At 35.9% G+C, this 20,258-nt stretch overlaps 1 protein-coding gene across 2 annotated transcripts in view; it reads left to right on the forward strand.

The window, feature by feature from the left end:
* LOC145694979 (cytochrome P450 3A8-like) overlaps nucleotides 1–20,258 on the forward strand; it is a 130,847-nt gene that overhangs the window by 16,797 nt on the left and 93,792 nt on the right. The window contains exon 2 of one of the 2 annotated variants that reach the window (XM_081771805.1): nucleotides 9,344–9,405. The exons of the other annotated variant lie outside the window; for it this stretch is intronic. Within the exon in view, the coding sequence (XP_081627931.1) occupies nucleotides 9,344–9,405 (62 nt within the window). The remainder of the gene's footprint in view (nucleotides 1–9,343; nucleotides 9,406–20,258) is intronic. 2 annotated transcript variants of the gene reach the window in all.

The raw sequence follows: 20,258 nt of genomic DNA on the forward strand, positions 1-20,258 counted from the left end.
TCAAGATCGGTCGGGTGGTTCAATAGTTATTAAGTTTTATTAATTTTTTCTATGCCAACCTCCTCCCCTTCACCTACGTTGTACCGTCAAAGTAAATAGTTAGAAACACTCCCAGGCCAGAACCGCATCTACGTTGAAAATTTGATCGAGATCGGTCGAGCGGTTCAAGAGATTAAGAGTCACATATATAGTCACTTTCAATTTTATAATATAGATAAAGAGTAGATATTGAAGTTTCATTTACCTTCTGTTAATATACCTCTATTAAGAGGGTGATCGTTTCTTTGTATGTTCTCTGTAGCGTAGCGCTATCAATGTTGACAATGGCAACAGCGTTGGGGATTTATTGGTTTAGGCTATCGATGTAGCGTATCTTTTTTCGATTCACGATAGTTTAATATAACCTTGCAGAAGAAGTCCAGGCAAGTGATGTCTGGTGAACGAGGTGGCCAGTGTTCTAGAAAAATGGCCATATGATTCGATTCCACATGATCCCGTCAGGGTTGATATGTTTAAAACAAAATGTTTAAAACAAGTGTTTAAAACATGTTTAAAACGAGGGCTGTTGTTTTATTCAGTTTGTTTTAAATGTTTTAAACAAATTGTTTTAAACGTGTTTTTTTATCGAAGGTGGTTGGACATGTTTAAAACAACTAAAATATCATATTGAAGAAGACAATTTAATTTTCTAACAAACAGCCCATCCTCCGCAGGATTTGTGCCTGAAGTAAATTACAAGCAGAGTTATATTCTTATTATAACAGCAATTACTGAACGAAATTCTGCACATCAGTATGCGTATAACTAAACCAACAGAAATTCAAGTGAAATATTTGAACATTTTTTTAATTTCCAAGAATAACGGAGGTTAAACAGACTATACACTATTCTAAGATCCAAATTCACAAATTCAAAACTTGGGTATTTATTTTTATCACTATCATTTCCATAATAATGAACAGTTCTCATATCATAAGCTAGAAGAAATGCTCTGACAAATACAATACAACTCATAGAAAAGAACAGTGACTAGCCTACAAGGAGCAAATGACATTTTAACTAAACAGTTTTCAATATACATCTCTATTTGCAACATGGGTAGATAATAATGATTAGTGAAATGAAAAATGAAATCTTTGAGTTTTACGTCCCACGGTTATGCCGGTTAGGCTAAAGGAGACGGTGATGATGAGTAATGAATGAAATGGTAGAATGAAGAAAGTGGGAGGAAACGGGAGAACCCTGAGAAAACATACGCACACGGTGTTTGTCCACCACAAAGTTCACTTGGCGGGGGTTGGGATCGAACCCGGAACCCCAAGCACCAGAGGTGAACGCTCTACCACTGAGCCACCGCTAATAATTATTAGTGTCTACGGCATAACAACACAATTAACTCTAGACACCCGCCAGGGATTTTAACAAAATTGTAGACTCTCACGTTTGGGGCTCTGGTGACCCCCCTAATTATCACACAGAGTCATGAGTTAACACCATTGGAAAGCTTATAGACCACAAATTCCAACGAGGTAACATTCGTGAAATTCCCACCGTATTCGTAGAAAAAGAACAGATATAAAAAATCATTAAAATATGAAAATATTGACTTTGCGGGGCACTGGCAACCCTTGCAGCCACCCTACGCTGACAAAATGATGCTAATATAGACCACATACTTGTGACAATAATATAAGAAATGGTAGCCATTGCTGCCATTGCGTAATGAATTCGTTTTATGTAGGAAATATTAAAAAAAATATGCGCAGAAAAACATTCATTGAATTAGACATTCTCTCCCCTTCCCCACTATAGTACCAGGTCCACATGCAAATCATTTTTGCTGCACACATCATGTATACAAACAAGAATTATGCTTGTAGACCGCTTCAGTGAAATATATCTTGTGTTATAGAGACCGTCCCGAAAATAAATGTAAATTAACCGAATTTGACCCCCTCTTCCCCTATAAACAAGTACATATACAGGTTACTATCATATAGGGGACTGCTTCATTGCTTCACACACCAACTTTTATGGATGTACCACAAAGGTGGGAGGAATACCCACCAAAACCTGATGAAAAAAAAATGATGAAAATTAAAAAAAAAAACTCCATCCTCCCTCTCTCGGCCGTACATACGTACCCCCTATACACATAAAATGCAACTGACGGAAAGCTTCATCCCTCAAAAACATTTTGGTACCAAATCATCTTTCTAGCTTAATTAAGGACTGAGCTATTGATGTTTGTTGTAAAAATAAACGTATTTACGTCAAAAAACTTAAACTCCAAAAATTGGCTAACTTTGCCTCCTCCCTGCTAACCCATGTAAGCAAGAAGTACAAATACACGATATTACCATGTAGTGGTCTACTTTATTGCTCCACGTAACAATTTTTATGAATCTATCCCCCAAAAGGGGGAATGGCCCCCAAAAAATTGTTGAAAAGAAACACGATATTTACCCTCCTCTCACATACATAAAATGCACACCAGCAAAGCTGCATGTTTCGGAAATAAATTGGTGCCAAAACCATCTTCCAGCCTTAATTTGAGGTTTAAGACTGAGCCATTGAGGTTTAAAGCCCTTTCGCAGCAGTTGCGTCAATGGGCGTTTAAAGATTAAGAATGCAGACGGCCAGAAGAACGTAACACAAAGAAACTAAACTACATATTCTGTGAACGGAGATCGGGAATTAAACATTTGGGCGGATCGAGATTAAGGAAGTACCCGAAATTTGATCTAGCGGTTGAATATAGGTGGCAAACAATACCTAAGAGTGTAAAAATGTAACATATATGCCTATTTAGATTATTGCTTTAAACAAAATAAACATTTTAAACATGTTTTTTTTGTTTAAAACAAAGTACTTTGTTTTAAACGTTAAAAACGTTTTAAACATAAAAAACGTTCTTTTTGTTTTTTTTAACATGTTTTTTTTTCAACCCTGGATCCCGTACCAATATTCTTCTTTGGAATATCTCAGTGAAGTTTCCATTGTCACATGGGGTTTTTGTCGAACCCAGATTCTTATATTTTGTGTGTTCAAAGTCTCTGAAACGTGGCCTATCACTAAAACAAACTCGGTTGAGAAATGTTGCATCTTCAGACATTCGTTTCAGCACTTTTCGTCTTGATTTATCATTTTCCTCGAGTACCTATAAGAGCTGCACTTTATAAGCGCACATTCGCAACTTCTTGTGTAGGATTTTGTGCACTTTTGAACAAGGTTAGTTTATATAAGTGTCTGGCAGCAGTACGAAAAGATTTTGTAGAAAAGCAAGCAAAGAATTATCTTTCTCGGTCGTTTTCCTCCGATATTATTTTTCATCCATTTCTTTATCCAACATTGTCACTGTCATCATAAATTTCTTGTGCCACACACGGTGCATGTTTTCCATACTTAGTCCTGTAGTTACGCAGAGTCTGCATATCCGATTTAGTTTCAATAAACTACGATACATTGTACCTTTTCTAGAACAGTAGTTCCCAACCTTCTTTGGCCAACGACACACTGAATACTGAACGCCCAGGACATCGCGACCTACTTGTTTGATCTTTTATTAATAATAATTTAAATTATAGTAATGGAAGACTATAAGTTTCTACAAAGTTGTGACTCTATGTAGTACTGAGCATTGTTGCTATGGCGTTGTGGGCGTTGTCTGTCTCAAAATCGATTTTAACTAATCATTTTAAATGCTTCATGATTTTTAAATTCTAAAATTTTACGACACATCGGTTGGGAATCACTGTTCTAGAGGAGTTGTCATTTTTTGAAGAGTTTACTGAAAAGTGTTTCAGTCGTCAACAGGATACCTGAAATTACACAAAAGCAATGTGATTACAAACATTGACAACAACTGAGTACACAGGAGAAATCTGATCTCTTAAAATCCTAACATCGTTTTTCGTCAATTGTATTTGTAGTATTCTTTTGTTTTGTTTTTTTTAATTGTAAAGAAATTTTGTGAACACCCTGTACATTGCAAGGGTCAGCATTAGTCAGATTGTACGAAGAGTGATTTAATCTGTGCATCTAGCAACAACAGAACCTTTACTTGGTTATTGTCATTGTATTAGGACCAGACGTCCACCCAGAAGTTTTCGTTGGGAGGGGTGCAAAGTTTGGGGGGGTTAAATACTACAAACACTACGTCTATATAATATTGAACCAGAAAGACCCCCCAAAAGACGATAAGTAATTAAGAAAAGAATAATAGAACTACCTAGATAGATTGCTTTTATAGGAAAAGGAAGGGTAGAGGTTAAGTGTGAGATCAAATCTTTGGCATCACTCATTTTTCTGCCAAACAACTATAGTTTTATTAAGAAAGTATATAAATGTGTCTGAAATTGCGAAGTTTCTTTGGTGGGTCCGGACCCGGTGGACACCCCGCGTAAGTGCACTCCTGGTTGGAGCTTATTTGGTCTGGGAACTAATTCGTGAGGTTTTATAAGAGATGGCGTAACTAGCTTATTGTTCCATCCAAACATGCGTTGAAAACTACTACCATTGCGCATCTTGTTTAGTATATGTCAGTTGGTTGAAGCGGAAACAAGAACATTTTTTAATTCAACTGAAAATGGCGCATTTTGTGCCTGATAAAGTGTTTTTGCGGGGAGTTCTTCTTCATTACTTTAACATGAAGAAAAGTGCTACCGAAAGTCATCGTCGTATTTTGGTGGAAGTGTACGGTGACCATGCTCTGAGCGAACGTGTGAGAAGTGGTTTGCACGGTTTAAAAGTGGTGATTTCGGCTTGGAAGACCAAGAACGACCTGGACAGCAAAGAAAAAAAAATGAAGATGAAGAATTGAGAGCATTGTTCGATCAGGATTCGTGTCAAACGCAGGACGAACTTGCAGAAGCATTAGGAGTTGAGCAAACAACAGTTTCCAAACGAATCAAAGCCATGGGAATGATTCACATTGGGTTTCACATGAATTGAAAGAAACAAAAATTGAAAGAAGAAAAACCGTTTGAGAATTGCTGCTTCAAAGACAGAGAAGAAAGGGATTTTTGCATCGAATTGTTACTGCTGATGAGAAGTGGGAGAATCCTAAACGAAAAAAGGCCTGGGTGAAGCTAGGTGAACCAGGCCGATCACAACCGAAACGAGATATTCATTGTACAAAGGTCATGTTGAGTATATGGTGGGATATGAAAGGTGTGGAGTACTATGAACTTCTGAAACCTGGTGAAACTATTAATGGACAACGTTATCGACAACAATTAATGCGTTTGAAGCAAGCTCTGGCCCGAAAACGACCAGGATGGAATAACAGACATAATAAACTTATTTTTCAACATGATAACGCTCTACCACATGCCGCAAAACCGGTCAAAACCTATTTGGAGCATGTCGGATAGGAAGTGTTAACCCACCCGCGGTATTCACCAGACATTTCTGCGTCTGACTACTACTTGTTCGATTGCATGAATAACGATTTGATTGAACAGCGGTTCACTTCTTCAGAAAATATCGAAAAATGGATCTCTGATTGGATTGCTTCAAAAGATGAGGAATTCTTTCGACACGGAATTCGTAAATTGCCTAAAAGATGGGAGAAAGTAGTGGATAGCGATGGACAATATTTTTGTTAACGTATTCATTTATTTTGTTTTTGAAATAAAGCTTCAATTTTGATTAAAAACCTGACGAATTAACTCCTAGACCAAATATATTCTCAGTGATACACGAAATTGTAACAATTTTCTTGATTTTGTTTTGTATGCTCCATTATCATGCAAGTGACGTTTCACTACGTACCTTGTTGACTTTACATAGCTACATTGCAAAAAATGCAGAAACTACTTTTAGACACAGTAGGACACTGTACCGACACTCTTTGAACACCTCCAGATGACACTAATTCACCCTTGTCCAAGTATGTCCCAGATGTATGTACAAAATGTGCAAAATGTATGTCACTACTTTAGTTTCCAACTGTTAGCCTAGAAGTGTTTTAAATATGCCATACTAAATTCTGTTTTTAGAGAAGTAACGCTTTGGGACACGCGAATCACACTTTATAAACACTATTTCATCAATTCTCCCCTCAACATCTGTGATAAAAGAGTTTCAACGGTGTTTTATTTTTTTTACAAAGTACCTTTGAAATAATAATAATAATAATAATAATAATAATAATAATAATAATAATAATAATGAAGGAGTTAAAATACTACATAAATTCAGTAATGACTGGTGATTGATAATCAATCAACTGATATATAATCCGTAGGTAGAGGTGGCCAGACAAACTGCGACCACTTTCAGATATCTCTGAAATTTTTAGTTGTTCGTTCAGAATCTCGAGATAAATATATGCTCAAAATATAAACAAGTAATAATGTAAAGTGAACTCAAGTTAGCCCTTCCAAAACTATCTTGCTCCTCCCCGCGATTTTAGTGTTCTAGCTATGGACCTGGTGAAACGACGTTAATAACATTGTAAGATTTTAAATGCTGCAACGCTGCCAGATGATCATTACAGTTTGAGTTGAAAGCATCGTCTCATTTCCATGATTTAAGCAGTTTTTGAAGCTGAAGCACGCGTGTAAAAATGAATATAATCATGATAGGCTTGTTTTATTATAACTGGCTAATGTAATAGTAAATAGTGCAATATAAATCATGTTGCAAAATCTTTAATTAAACCTAATTAAAACACAAGTAATGAGTTTGTAATGTTATAATACGGATTTATTTGCAACTGTCCTTCACTTATGACCTTTACCGATAACATCAATTGTAATGGTTTCCGCTGAAGCATTGCAATTCTGTAAACACTTCGTCGTTTGTAGTACGATAATGTTGATTCTTTTTTTCTTTTGTTATGACTTTCATTAATATCCGTAAATGAGAACAGTTTTTTTTTTAATTTCTTTCTTTTCATTTAGACACATGCTTATATCTATGTGCTGCGAAGGAAGTCCAAAAGAAATGAAACGCAGTCGGGGCATAAATCAATTCGCAAATGTTGATGATCTTTGAAATGCCCTCTTTATTTTTATTTTTGAGCTACATTCTCAGTTCGAAAACAATAAATCTTTCAATCAAGATACCACAATTCATTAAATTATTTAATATACCGGTTGTATCAAAAGTCCGGGGCCATAGGCTAACTCTCTTATGAGCAAAGATACGAGAAAACGGAAAGAGAGAAAAGTTATTCGAAATATGAAGTTTCCAATCTAAAATGGCGGAATTTTTCCAATTGCGCCAGCCGTTTGGGTTCCACACTGGTAAAGTGCCCAATGTTAAATGAAAAATCAAAGATGCCAGTCAGCAGTCTGTTTCCCTCTGCGCTCTCACCAAACCAATAATCCCTCACATAGCAATACGTGCGTTTCTTACGTTATTTTTCCATACCCTTACGTTATTCCGTTCGAACAGTGTTTCCCTCTGCGCCCTCAATTCTTCATGTTATTTTTGCGTACCCTTACGTTCTGTTCGAACAATCTGTTTCCCCCTGCGCCCTCACTGTACCAGTAACCCTTTACATAGCAATATGCACGTTGCTCTCTTTATTTTTGCGTACCCTTACGTTCCGTTCTAACAGTCTGCTTCCCTTTGTGCCCTCACCATACCAATAATTCCTCACATAGCAATATGCACGTTCCTCACGTTATTTTTGCATACCCTTACGTTCCGTTCGAACAATCTGTTTCCCCCTGCGCCCTCACCCTATCAATAATCCCTAACAAAGGAATATGCACGTTCCTCACGTTATTTTTGTGCATCCTTATATTCCGTTCGAACAGTCTATTTCCCTCTGCGTCCTCGCCATACCAATAATCTTTCACATACCAGTATGCACGTTCCTCACGTTATTTTTGCGTACCCTTAAGTTCCGTTGGAACAATCTGTTTACCCCTGTGCCCTCACCATATCAATAATCCGTAACAACGAAATATGCGCGTTCCTTACACTATTTTTGCGTACCTTACGTTCTGTTCGAACAGTCTGTTTCCCTCTGCGTCCTCACCATACCAATAATCCCTCACATATCAATATGCACGTTCCTCACGTTATTTTTGTGTACCTTACGTTCCGTTTGAACAGCCTGCTGAACTGGAAACGTTGCTTTTTCATTTAACATTGGACACCTTACCAGCGTGGAGCCCAATTAGTCAGCGCAATTGGAAAAATTCCACAATTTTAGATTAAAAACCACCTATTTCCAGTAACTTTTCTTTCTTTTTGGAATCTTCGTTTATAACGGAGTTGACCTTTGATCCTGGATTTTTGATACACCTGGTGGTGTATACAGATTTATTTATTTATCTTCTAATGAAAATAAAAAGATACAAGTAGTGTATGCGTCGCGGTTAGGAGTATGTGTGTTACTGTTAAAACTGTGTGTCACTATTAAGGGTATTTGTGTCACCCGTTAGAAGACAAAGGGCAATAGATACAATAAGCTAGTTAACAGTACATTTTTAGCATTAACTTGATGTTAATGTTGTTGCAATGATCAATTTCTCAACAAATACAAAATAAACCGCAGCTGTAAGCACGAAGGAAAGAAACTTAATACTTTCGTAATAAGCGAAAAGTTAGTTGTATATGATATTTTCTCGATATGCCATTAAGAGATTTGTCGAGTAATACGTATACGTATTACCCGGTGTTTCAAAACAACACTGAAAACGTTTGGAAGGTGATTCCTGACAGTAAGGCAAGAGAAAAAGTATAGATCAACCTGGGTGCAGAAACCTGTCATTTCGGAGTTATAGGAGGCCGTAAACATGAAAAAGTGAACTTTAAAGGTCAATAGCTCCAATACTATGGAACCCATCGTTAGCTAGGGAGTTTGACTACGGTTATATAATTTCAAGTACTCATCTTTATAAAAATTGTTTGGTAAAGACTACAGGATTCTGAAATGTGTATTTTTGGGTAACGCGCATATTAGCTCCTAAGTGAAGTCTTGACCCGACTACTGCGGGTCCCATAGTGTTAAAGCTATGGACCTTTAAAGATTTTTTTTTTTATGTTTTCAGCAGCCTATAACTAAGAAATTACGGATTGCTGTACCCAGGTTGGCCTATACTTTTTTGTCTTATCTTGGTCAGAAATCACCTCCCAAAAGTTGTCGGTGTTGTTTTGAAACACCCGGTATATATTTTCGGGAATTGAACCCTAACGCTAATCATATAGCAACGGAGGAGCTCTATCAGTAACATATTGTCGGCATCTCATTCTCCCTTAGAACACAGAAAGGATTTTTTTCTGTTACATGTTTGTTTTATACATTTAGTGATAAACTAGAAATGTCTAGTTGGATTTTCATGATGCTCTCAGTCTTCTGTTTTATTGCATCATTTCGCAGCATTCGCAGGTCGCGTGGCGGAAGTAAACAAAGTCCCAGAAGGCACTCCCTCCGATCAGAAGGTCAGTGCTCTTTTGATATAGCTCTCATCACATTCACTGAAATTGTAATTGCTATAGTCCGAAGGTTCTGCCAATACTTGCAGACTACTAGAAATGTTCTTTTTTATTTGTTTGTTTTAATTATACACATTACATATACATATATTTTCGTGGAAAAGCATTGCGTAGTTTGGTCAAGGATCAGGTCTATCACTTTGCGACCTATAAAAAATCCGGATCATAAGTCTGGTAGATTATTTTTTCTTAATGTTTTGCAACACTTGCTAAAAAAGCGTTAGTATGGAATTACATTGCGGACTTATCTAAGTAATGGGGACGGAACAATGGTAGGTTTTCCAGTGCGTGAATGGAAAGTTCTGAATTTTATTTAGGAATTCAACCATTATGATGTAATGTTTTTCTCATGAGCAAGATCACTCTTTTGTCCCTTATATTTGGGGCAGCAAATTGCGATTTAAAAAATAATAAATTAGGCTTAGTTGTATACAAGTCATAGTACAAGCCAATGAAAGACGGTTCACTTTTCAGAAAACTCAGTTTTTCTAAGACAAAACATATTTTCAAATAGAAAATGTCATTACTAAAAATCTTGTAGTTAGATAAATCATCCAGTAAAATAGTTCATAAATGTACTTTACTTGACTTTTATGGAACATTACAAGTAAACCGTCGCACATATGTCATCTCTTCCATACTTATTTGAGGGATGATTGTCTTAACTGGATAATTTGCTACATAGGGAAATTTCACCACACTATTTACATAACCTAAATTGAGACTTTCGAAGACGTTAATATATAGAGTTGTAAATAGAAAGGAACGCTTTTTTAAATATTAATTTTCCTTAAAATTATAGAGTGGAATGTCATCTTTTACGGAAATGTGTAAGAACAATAGAATAATACCAGTCAAATGTACCGGACTTAGTTGAGTACTGTCACTGTCATGTTAATGTTATTCCATGACACTGTCACACGATCCAGAAGATCTGTATGGACACTATCATTCTTCTGGCACAAATAATAAGACATGATATCCTTTGTGATTTTTACGAAGTGTTACTTACCTTGGTGATTGTTGCAAAAGCCGCTTTAACACATTCAACTGTTGGGTTATCTGGTATCGCTCTTAAGAAACACGTTTCTTGATGTTACCTCACAATTAGTCGTCACAAGACATGAGATCTAGACTTCTGGGAGGCCAATCGAGAAACTTGAAGTAGTAGTGATCGTCGCTCTATTCACCTTACCACAATTAACTTAATTCAGGTATTCCCTAACAATTATGGCATAGTTGAGTGGTAAAACCAACAATCATTTAGATCAGCGTTTCCCAACCTTTTTCAACTTGCGGCACACTACGGGTGTTACTTGGATTCTCGCGGCACACTTATTAATATTATTATTTGTAAATATAAAACACAACGGTATTTTTCTATGATTATTAATCTCCTTCTCACAGAGAAGAAAACTCGATCACTGTTTTTTCCCCCGTGGTAAATCGTTATGCTTATTTTTCATTCTAATTTAAAAATAGAAAACAATTGCAATGAAATATTGGACTCAGGTTTTTAAAAATACGCTTTGTTTTTGAAAACTGGATCTAACCTTCTACTAAGAAGGAAGATCACTAAATAACGGACGAACAAACATATCTCTTTTACTGTGAAAACACAAATGTAGGTAATTTGTCGAAAAGATTGAATGATATTTTAAAGTTACGAAATAGTCTGCAACAATAAAGAAGAAATAATGGTCATAACAATAACAAATACTTTTTTCAACATTCGAAATATACAAATTAGTAACCCGGTATGAAACTTAAAATTGTAAATTCATAGTAGAGTTTCATAGTAATGTAAAACACAAATATACATTTTTCCCTACGTTTTGCAATTTGATTGCTATAAAATTAATAATTTTGTTTCTATTCCTCGCGGCACACCAGCGGCCTTTTCACGGCACACCGGTTGCGAAACGCTGATTTAGATCGACATTCAACCTCTGGAGGGGGCAAACTATTCTCTTTACATGGTGAGGCACGAGTGCTGATTAGCAGGGCTTACCAAGTCCTTACTCGATAACGCGGCTCACATCAGATCATCGTATGCGGAGGGTTGTGCTCCAGTTCTTGTTAGTGATGTGGACTTTTTTTTTTTTTAATATTCCTAATGCGTCCACTCTGATAAATTACACATTCACTGCATATCGTGGGATTGTGTAAAGCATACGAAGCAACCATTCACATGCCACACGTCTTTATCCATGTCATTATCACCTAGCTCGTTGACAAACAAATGTATATTGACTTGAACGATTCAATTGAATCGATGATAGCAGAAATAACCTAGGTCATATAGGCCTTTTTTTTTTTTAATTTGATTTATGAATTTTTCCATTTCTCTAGGGTAATACATAACTTTGTGTATAGGAAAAGCCAATGTAGATTGTGTCACAACGGTGTAAACGCAACATTGAACTATAGGCTGAGCGCAGAAAGGTCTGCAGTCCTCGATTTGAACAGTTTTTCTTAAAGTGTCTCAAATCTACAGAAAATGTATTTAGGCTCTCTCTGCAATCACCGATTCAATTTAAGATCTTCTGACATGTGTCTTAACATTTTTGTTTGTGGTGTTTCTAGTTCAGAAGAACGCTTTTGGAGTGATCATAGCATAAATACATCCACATCTCCACATGTTTTACTTTGGATGGAAATTCGTCCTGTCCTCCATTTGTCCTTCATTGTTGCTGTCAGAAACAGTTTATGTTCCGAACCAACATTATCGTCATGGAAAGGGCTGGTCTGTCGAATCGTGCACAGAAGTCACGTCACACATATTCTATGCTTTTGCCAGAATGATGTTGCTGGACTAACATTAGATCCAAAATAGCCTTTTATGGCTTTAATTTTGTAAACTAGACTCTCTGAAGCTCAGGATATTTTTTTTCGAACGGAGAACGAGATGTAAGCGAGATTTTAAACCAAAACCAAAATGATCTTGCATCTGTTTCTTAGTTTATTGTAAATTTTTCTTGGATGACAGGTTACTCAACCAGTAAAACACATATATCAAAATGTATAACTTCCAGATACTTGATAAGGTGGTTTTGTTTCTGTTTCTTGTTTTTGAAGGCTTAAAAAGTAAAAATATCGAGCTCTCGTTCTTTCTAAAAAAAACTACAAGCTTCATCCCAAAAAAGTCAATGTTTTTTTTTTTTTTTCATCTCTAACACGGTATCAGTTCATGTGCTCATGAGTTCATGTGCTCATACACTTGCAATCACCTCTATTCCAAAGTGTAAAGGTTCGTGTCAACCATACAAAGAAATAAAAAGAGAGGATTCCTTCTGAAAACAGCGCTGCTACAAAATTTACAGCATTGCGATTTATTCACACACGTTTCAAACATTGTTGCAGGAGATGTTTAGATTAGACATTTGGACCACAATGTATAACTAAAAATTATAGATCAAGTTTTCCAAAGCATCAATGACCGCCTACCAACGCTTGAAATAAACGATGAGCCAAAGAAAATTGATAAATACGGTAAATATATAGTATGTGAAGTAAATACGTATTTTTCTTCTGCTAAGCCTGGTTGCAGAATAATGTTCTTATAGATGAGTTTGCAAGTAAGGATTTCCACAAATGAAACTTAACAGATAACGAGAAAAGTGAGTTTTATATAGATTCGACGTCCGGAGAACAGATATTCCATCTTCGCCCTTATTCTTCTGTTGAAACCAGTGTTGCCAGACCAGTCAGTTGGAAAAGCAGGAGATTCGAAGATAAAAAAAACAGGAGAAAGTAGTAGACACATACAGTGGTGGCATTTGAATGTAAATCCGGGGGGGGGGCAATAAAATTTGCCATTATTAAGGAGGCAGTAGTCAAAACAAGCAGTCCAGAATTCATTTCCGATGAACTACGTTGAGCAAATGAAAGGAAAAAGTCCCGATTTATAGTAATATTATTTGATACACACGTGTGTGAAGTAAAACATAAAGAAAGAGAAAAGTGCAGTGGAAAAATGTTTTTCATGCACGTAGCGATAACGTAGCTATATGGTACACTCACACGTGATCGTGGCGAAGACGATTTCTTGCTGACGATCGTGGAGAAGTGATCTAAGCCACTCTTCCAACCCAAGTCCCAATCTAAACAACACTTACTTGTAAATCTTACAGAAAGTCATAAAAACGCTAACCATAATGCATATAGAAGATGACGTACAGTTGTATTCTTTGGATTCATATTATATACAGTAAAGCTCTATAACTAAGTTATATGCTCTACAGTGCTTTGTGTATTGTGACAGAGAAATTTCATCTTTTTATGTGCGGAAACATTGAAAATCCAATATTAATAATAATATATGTCTTCAACTTCTTGAAGTATGGAAAAAGCAGGAGATTGTTCACTTTTCATTTTCTTTCGCAGTAGATCAGTAGAACGTAGAAAAAGCAGGAGATCTCCTGCAAAATCAGTAGATCTGGCAACACTGGTTGAAACGAGATTCGTTGGTTGGTGGAATTCTAGTTTAGCCGTTTCTGCTGTTCAGCCCTTGCATCTCCATCCTGTGCACCACAGGTACGCGCGCAAGCCACTGGAAGGGCAGCACTGTAGTTGGGAGGGCAGCACTGAAACGAGGAGTAGGAGATTTATTCACTTCCGGTTTCAGTATTACATCCTCATTGCAAATACGGTAAGAGATAGTGAGAAATATAATGGATTCAGCGACACAAATTCAAATTCAATGTCTGTCCTTATCCTTCTTCTGAAACCAGAAATGATATATCTATCACTTCTGATTTCTATATTAGATCTCTATAATTTGGAAATAGAGGTGTACACAGAATTTCATGAAGGAGTTCAAGCACTCAATTCCATACCCTTGCAGGACAGGTGTGATTTTTGTATATATTCATATAATAAGTGTGTATTTTTCCAGAATATATTGTTCATTTAAACTGGGCTTTAAACCCTAACCCGCCTTGCGTACGCTTCTGTTTGGAAACCTGTTGTAGTTTTACAGTGTGAAATGGAAGTCTTTTTTTTTTTTTTTTTTTTGTCTCAGGTGTCATTTAAACTTTTGGTCATCACTTATGGGTCATTTTTCCAAGAATTTCCTCGTTTCCTTAATTTAATTATTTTTAAAATTACATCAAGCTGAAGACGCTCTATACTTCCTACAATCAGTAGAAAGTTATTTAGTACCAGCAGTAGCGTATTTAAGGGGGGTCTTCCGGGCTTAAGCCTCCCGAAATTGTATTTACTATTTTAAAATGAATGAAATATCTTTCAGAATTTTCACATTTCCATAAACAAAATTAGCATAGCCCCCCCCCTCCCGAAACAAAATTAAATACGCCACTGAGTACCAGTCTTTTACCGTTTCTATTTTAGATGAATATCTCACTGAGATATTCATCGATATCAACTTTTGACCTTGATCAATCTGAATGAAAGTTGTCATCTCAGTCCATCCAAATAGGTCATCAAATGGCATTAATGCCAATGTTAGTCGAGATTGGTCAAACGTTCTTGGCCAAAAAAAGTTCAGGGATAGACATACAGACGATAGTTATCAACATTTTTTGGCCTCGACTTATCTGAACCAAATTTGAGAAATGATTATAAGTAGATTAACGTTTGCCTTAATGCCAAATTCGATTTAAATTGATCAAACCATTCCTAAAAAATGAAAGTCAATAGACGGAAAGTTCATGGACGGACGGATGATCTGACGGAATATATGCAAGCCAGCTACTAACAACAGACCTAAAGGTATAAGTCATTTTGTTAAAAAATGAAATACAGGGTTATTCAAAAACAATGAAACGATTTCGAAACCGTATTTCATAGTTCTCATTCATCTCCATAGAATGAGTCACTGATCATTTAAAAGAATATATTTCTAAGTTTTGAATTAGTGTGCTCTGTCGTGCTCTGTATGGGTCGTTTCTCCTCAAGGCTCGATTGAATAGTAACACATCAGCAAAAGGTAGTTCTGCGCTCGTAAAAAAACGTTCGATTGTCATAGTGCAGCGTGTCTTTCGAAAGTAATTCAGCAAGAATATTCGACAACAATATATTAGAAAACTTTCAACAAATTGTATAAAAATAAAATTTTCTCGTTTTCCATTTATACTTAGCTATGCTTAGCACTAACTGACTACGGTTAAAGCGAGTAAAATCTTACGAGTTGAGCTGGTTTTTAACAATTTTATTCTGCAGAAAGAACATAAAACAAATATAGGGCTCACTCCACATATATCTACAGTAGATTCTATAATAAACAGAACAATACTGAATGATATCAACGAAGAAACAATCGTTGTTTAAATATATTCATTTATATTCGAGACTTTAGACCTACTTGCTATTTTTTCATTATTTATTTATTATTCTTTGCACACAATTCTCCTACTGAGCTACGGTATCATAGTCGGTATGGGGTCTACCTGCCAACTGGGTGGCCTGTGTTAAATCCTTAATGAGAAGCATGAAATTGTTCTCGTTCTATCCTTGTTCCAATGTAGCTTTGAAGTTAACCAGCTTGTTTAAAAAAATGGGTACTTAGAGGAAATAAAGGTGTTTGGAACGTGGTGTATCACTCCATGAGTGCCGAAGTCAAGGAAACCTCCATATACATCCCTTGGGCTTCCATGATCTATCCTGAAAGGGAGTAAGTTTCCCGTAATTCTGCTAATGAAGTGTAATGTTATCTCTTGCTACGACATTTTCCTCTAGTTCCTCCTTGTAACAGAGTAGAAAACGCTTATAGCCCCAAGTTTCATTCCCGGTGGGGTACTTACTTTGGATAAACCCAAGTAATAGTTTAAATCCTATTTTAAGCAGTTAAATTATAGCTTTTACTGCCTGCTAGCCATCCCCCAATGAGTATTTATATCTTTACACTGCCTTTCTCAGTTCATCTCATTTGTAAAATTCTATAAAATTAGCGTTACTTTTAAATAAATATTCCGTTTTGAGGTAGAATTCAATCAAACGTGACGTTCATATACGTCAAACCCACTATGCTTTGGCTACTGCATGACATGTCTCCCTATGTGTTAACACTTTAATCAAAACAGTTAACTGGTTAAATGACTGGTTCTCGTTTCATATAGGCTTGGTGGTGAAACGGGACGTTAAGCTCAGATCAATTCAATCCAATATGACATTGTGTTCTATTAACACTTGCGTTCGGGTTTGCAATTGAGGTAAAACATATTTACAAAATATCTAAATGGCGGTGAACAACTAACCATGCAGTGAAGAATGTTTTATTTGAATCCTCTACAAACTTTGCAATAACGAATAATTTTGCACCACTCTTTGGTTATCTTTTAGCTTTTCTTCACAACACAATCACAAGGTGATCTTTACTCTTTATGGGATCTAAATAACAGTTAAATTCCGTGAATTCTTTGTACATTGTCTAGAGGGCGTAAATGTACACAATATATGATATCCTTTTATATTTTTTACTAAATTAAATCATGTTTTCGGTCCTGATTCTACGAAGATTGTACTATAATATTACGAGAATTCATTTATTGTTCCTGGCTCAATTTCAACTACCTTTGATCAATGTCCGAGAAACGTTCGATTAGCCATGTAAACAGAAGAGTTATCTTACTACGCACAAATATCCGGATTTAATAAATTGTAATGATTGTTTTGAAACACAAACTAATTAAATTATGCTTTAATCAAATGCGGTGTACCACTCATAGGCAAGGAAATTCACTCCTAGAGTGGTCACCTTTTCTGACAAAGATTGTGAGTTCGATTTCAGGTCATGTGATGAGCAATTATTGTATCTGTTGCTCTTTGGACACTTGTTTCTCCTTGCATTTTGTAATTACACTATCAATTACTCACTATATTTACTCGTGTTTATAAAAATATTGTCATTCAGAATTATAAAGGATATCCAAAAAGACCAAACGGAGGCAATTGATTGACCCTAAAATTTTGATTTAAGTGAATATTGATTCTTTTAAATGAATAGATAATTTGTATAAATGAAAGTAATTCACTCTTATCCAGACCCAATGATTATGCCTTCCCGTTGAAAATGTCAAACTCAGTGTATACATATCTAAACTTCACTATTCATTTTGATTAGTGTCAAGTAGGGCCGCCCATAGAATTAATGGGTCTCCAGACAAATTTTCTGTGTGGATCCCCATATTTTCGCTGACAAACATGACACAAATGCGGTAGTCATTACAATCGATAATCAATCTTTGTTGTAAAACTGATGTCGGTAGTTACAGGATTAAAATATCTGTTTCTACAATTTATCAATTTCTTTTCTTTTTTTTTTTTTTTTTTTTTTAATACAGCTTCTATGGAAAAGTACTGCTGGCAAAGTTGGCTGTACGTATTGCGACACAATGCAGATAGTTCGAAGAAAACCTCAAACTTTAAAAAAATCCCAATATATGATAGTAAAGAATATTTACAAAAATGAATTTCGTTTCATAGTGTAAAACTACGGTATACTTCCAAACTATTTCAATTCAATACTTAAACTTCAAGTAGTACATCTGTAACTATTGGTTTCAATACATTAGTAACATCAAAAATAGAACCTGTTCTTTGGGCACTGAATCCAAATCATAAAAACATTACTCGCTTTGGCTTAGACTACTGATTTTGTTCTATGATAATAAAGATTGAAACCGGAAATGTTAACTTGAATCATTTCAGTTTGTATGGATAGTTAAGGAAGAACATACTCTCGAGAAGCTGTATTTGTTGGAAAAAACTTCATCCTGATATATTTTACCGTTTTTGCTCTACGGAAATCAGTATTGGAACCGGAAGTAGTAGTAAATTTCAACTATTTCGGGTTTTGATAGAGTGTTGCGGAGTGTGATGATATGTTCTCTTGACACCCTGAATAGACTGCAGAAAATAATTTGTCGCTATCTATTAGGCCCGGCACACACGTTACGATGTACCTGTCAGGTAAAACTCACTGGTATACCGGAAAGGTATACCTGTGCAAGCTAGAGCACACACACGCAACGTTAAACCTGAAGCTTTTAATTCAGTCGAGAGATGGCGAACGAACATGAAGACGACGACCGACGCTCCCTATTCAAGGAACTAGCCACAACTCACCTATACACTGTATAGGTATGCCGGAGTGACTCACACACATGCTCAGGTTTACACGCCTGCGTAGGTAGTAAGAATTGAATTTCGATTCTTCTCCGGTCGCCTGCACAGTTAGGTTACCTGTGCTGTTTGGCCTGCAGCGGCTGGCACACACACTTTAGTTTACCTATACAGGTAAACCTCAACGGTATACCGGAACGTGTGTGCCGGTCCTTACCGTTCTTGTTCTATGGCAAAAAATGTTTAAACCGGAAACTGTTCCTTTTAACAACTTTCGGATTCAGTAGTGGCATAAGAGAGGAGATAAAACACACACTCGGAAATCTGAATCAATTACAAAAAGGTGCATCTCGATATCTCTTACCGTTTTTGTTCCATGGAAATCAGTATTGAGACCGGAAGTAGTAGTAAATTACAATCCCTTCCGGTTTTGCTAGAGTATTGAGGATTGTGAGGATGTGCCATCTTGACATCCTGAGTCGATTGCAGAAAACCACTTGTTGCTATCTATTACAATTTTTATTTTGTGACGATAAGTGTTGGAACCGGAAATGGTTAATTTGAACCACTTCGGTTTTGAATAGAATCTTAATGGAGTAAACGGGACCTATTCTTGGGACGCTGAATCAATTGCAAGAAACCACACTTGAATGTCTCTTACCGTTTCCGCCCGATGGAAAACAGTATTCAAATCGGAAGTAGTAGCGAATTTCAATCACTTCCGGTTTTGGTAAAGTGTTCGAGATAGTCATAGCACGTCATCTTGAGACACTGAATCGTTTGCGAAAAAAAAAAGCTTCTAGCTATCTGCGACTGTTTTCGTTCGATGTTGATAAATGTTAAAACCGGAAATGAGTAATTTGAACCACCTTAGGTTTGAATAGAGGGAACTACTTTCATGTGGATCTAACCCCATATAACCCTTAGAATAATGGTAGTACACATGAAGTCAAAAATAAATAAATTAAACACTTATTTTGATCGTTAGTTTAGTTTCTACTTTTTTTTTTTTTTTTGAATGACCTAGTTGTCTCATAAATTTGTCTGTGCTCCCTCCTCCAAGACACACATCAAAAACTCAAATAAGAACCTCATACAACAAAGGAATACATGTTCTCATTTTCAGCAACTTAACGAAGCTTTATCAATAAATACTTCGCTTCGGATATACTATACTATGTTAATATTAGACATTCTGTTGTGTTGTCTACGAGACGAAAAGAGACGAAACAGGCTCTTCCAATTGAAACATGTATTACTTTCGAGACGAGATAGCACTTTCACGGATTTATATATATATATATATATATATATATATATATATATATATATATATATATATATATATATATATATATATATATATATATATATATATATATATATATATATATATATATATATATATATAGAGAGAGAGAGAGAGAGAGAGAGAGAGAGAGACGAAACAACCCCGATTTTAGTCTCATTTATACATTACTATTTTGTGCATCTTATACCTAAATGCTAACAAATAGTAAAGGAAATTCAAAAGTATATATTTTTGCCCTTGTTGAAAAAGTACTTGAAAAATTATATTTAGACTGATTTTAATCCATGCTTTGCTGGTAATGACGATGTTGAAGATGAATGATCTTCACACCCATCAATTGATAATAATTTGATAATAACTGACATGACTAGGTTATCACTACCTGTTATTTTGTCCGCAAACA

The sequence above is a fragment of the Thermobia domestica genome, chromosome 1 (assembly GCF_964235325.1).
Source record: "Thermobia domestica chromosome 1, izTheDome1.hap1.1, whole genome shotgun sequence".
Classification (NCBI taxonomy): domain Eukaryota; kingdom Metazoa; phylum Arthropoda; class Insecta; order Zygentoma; family Lepismatidae; genus Thermobia; species Thermobia domestica.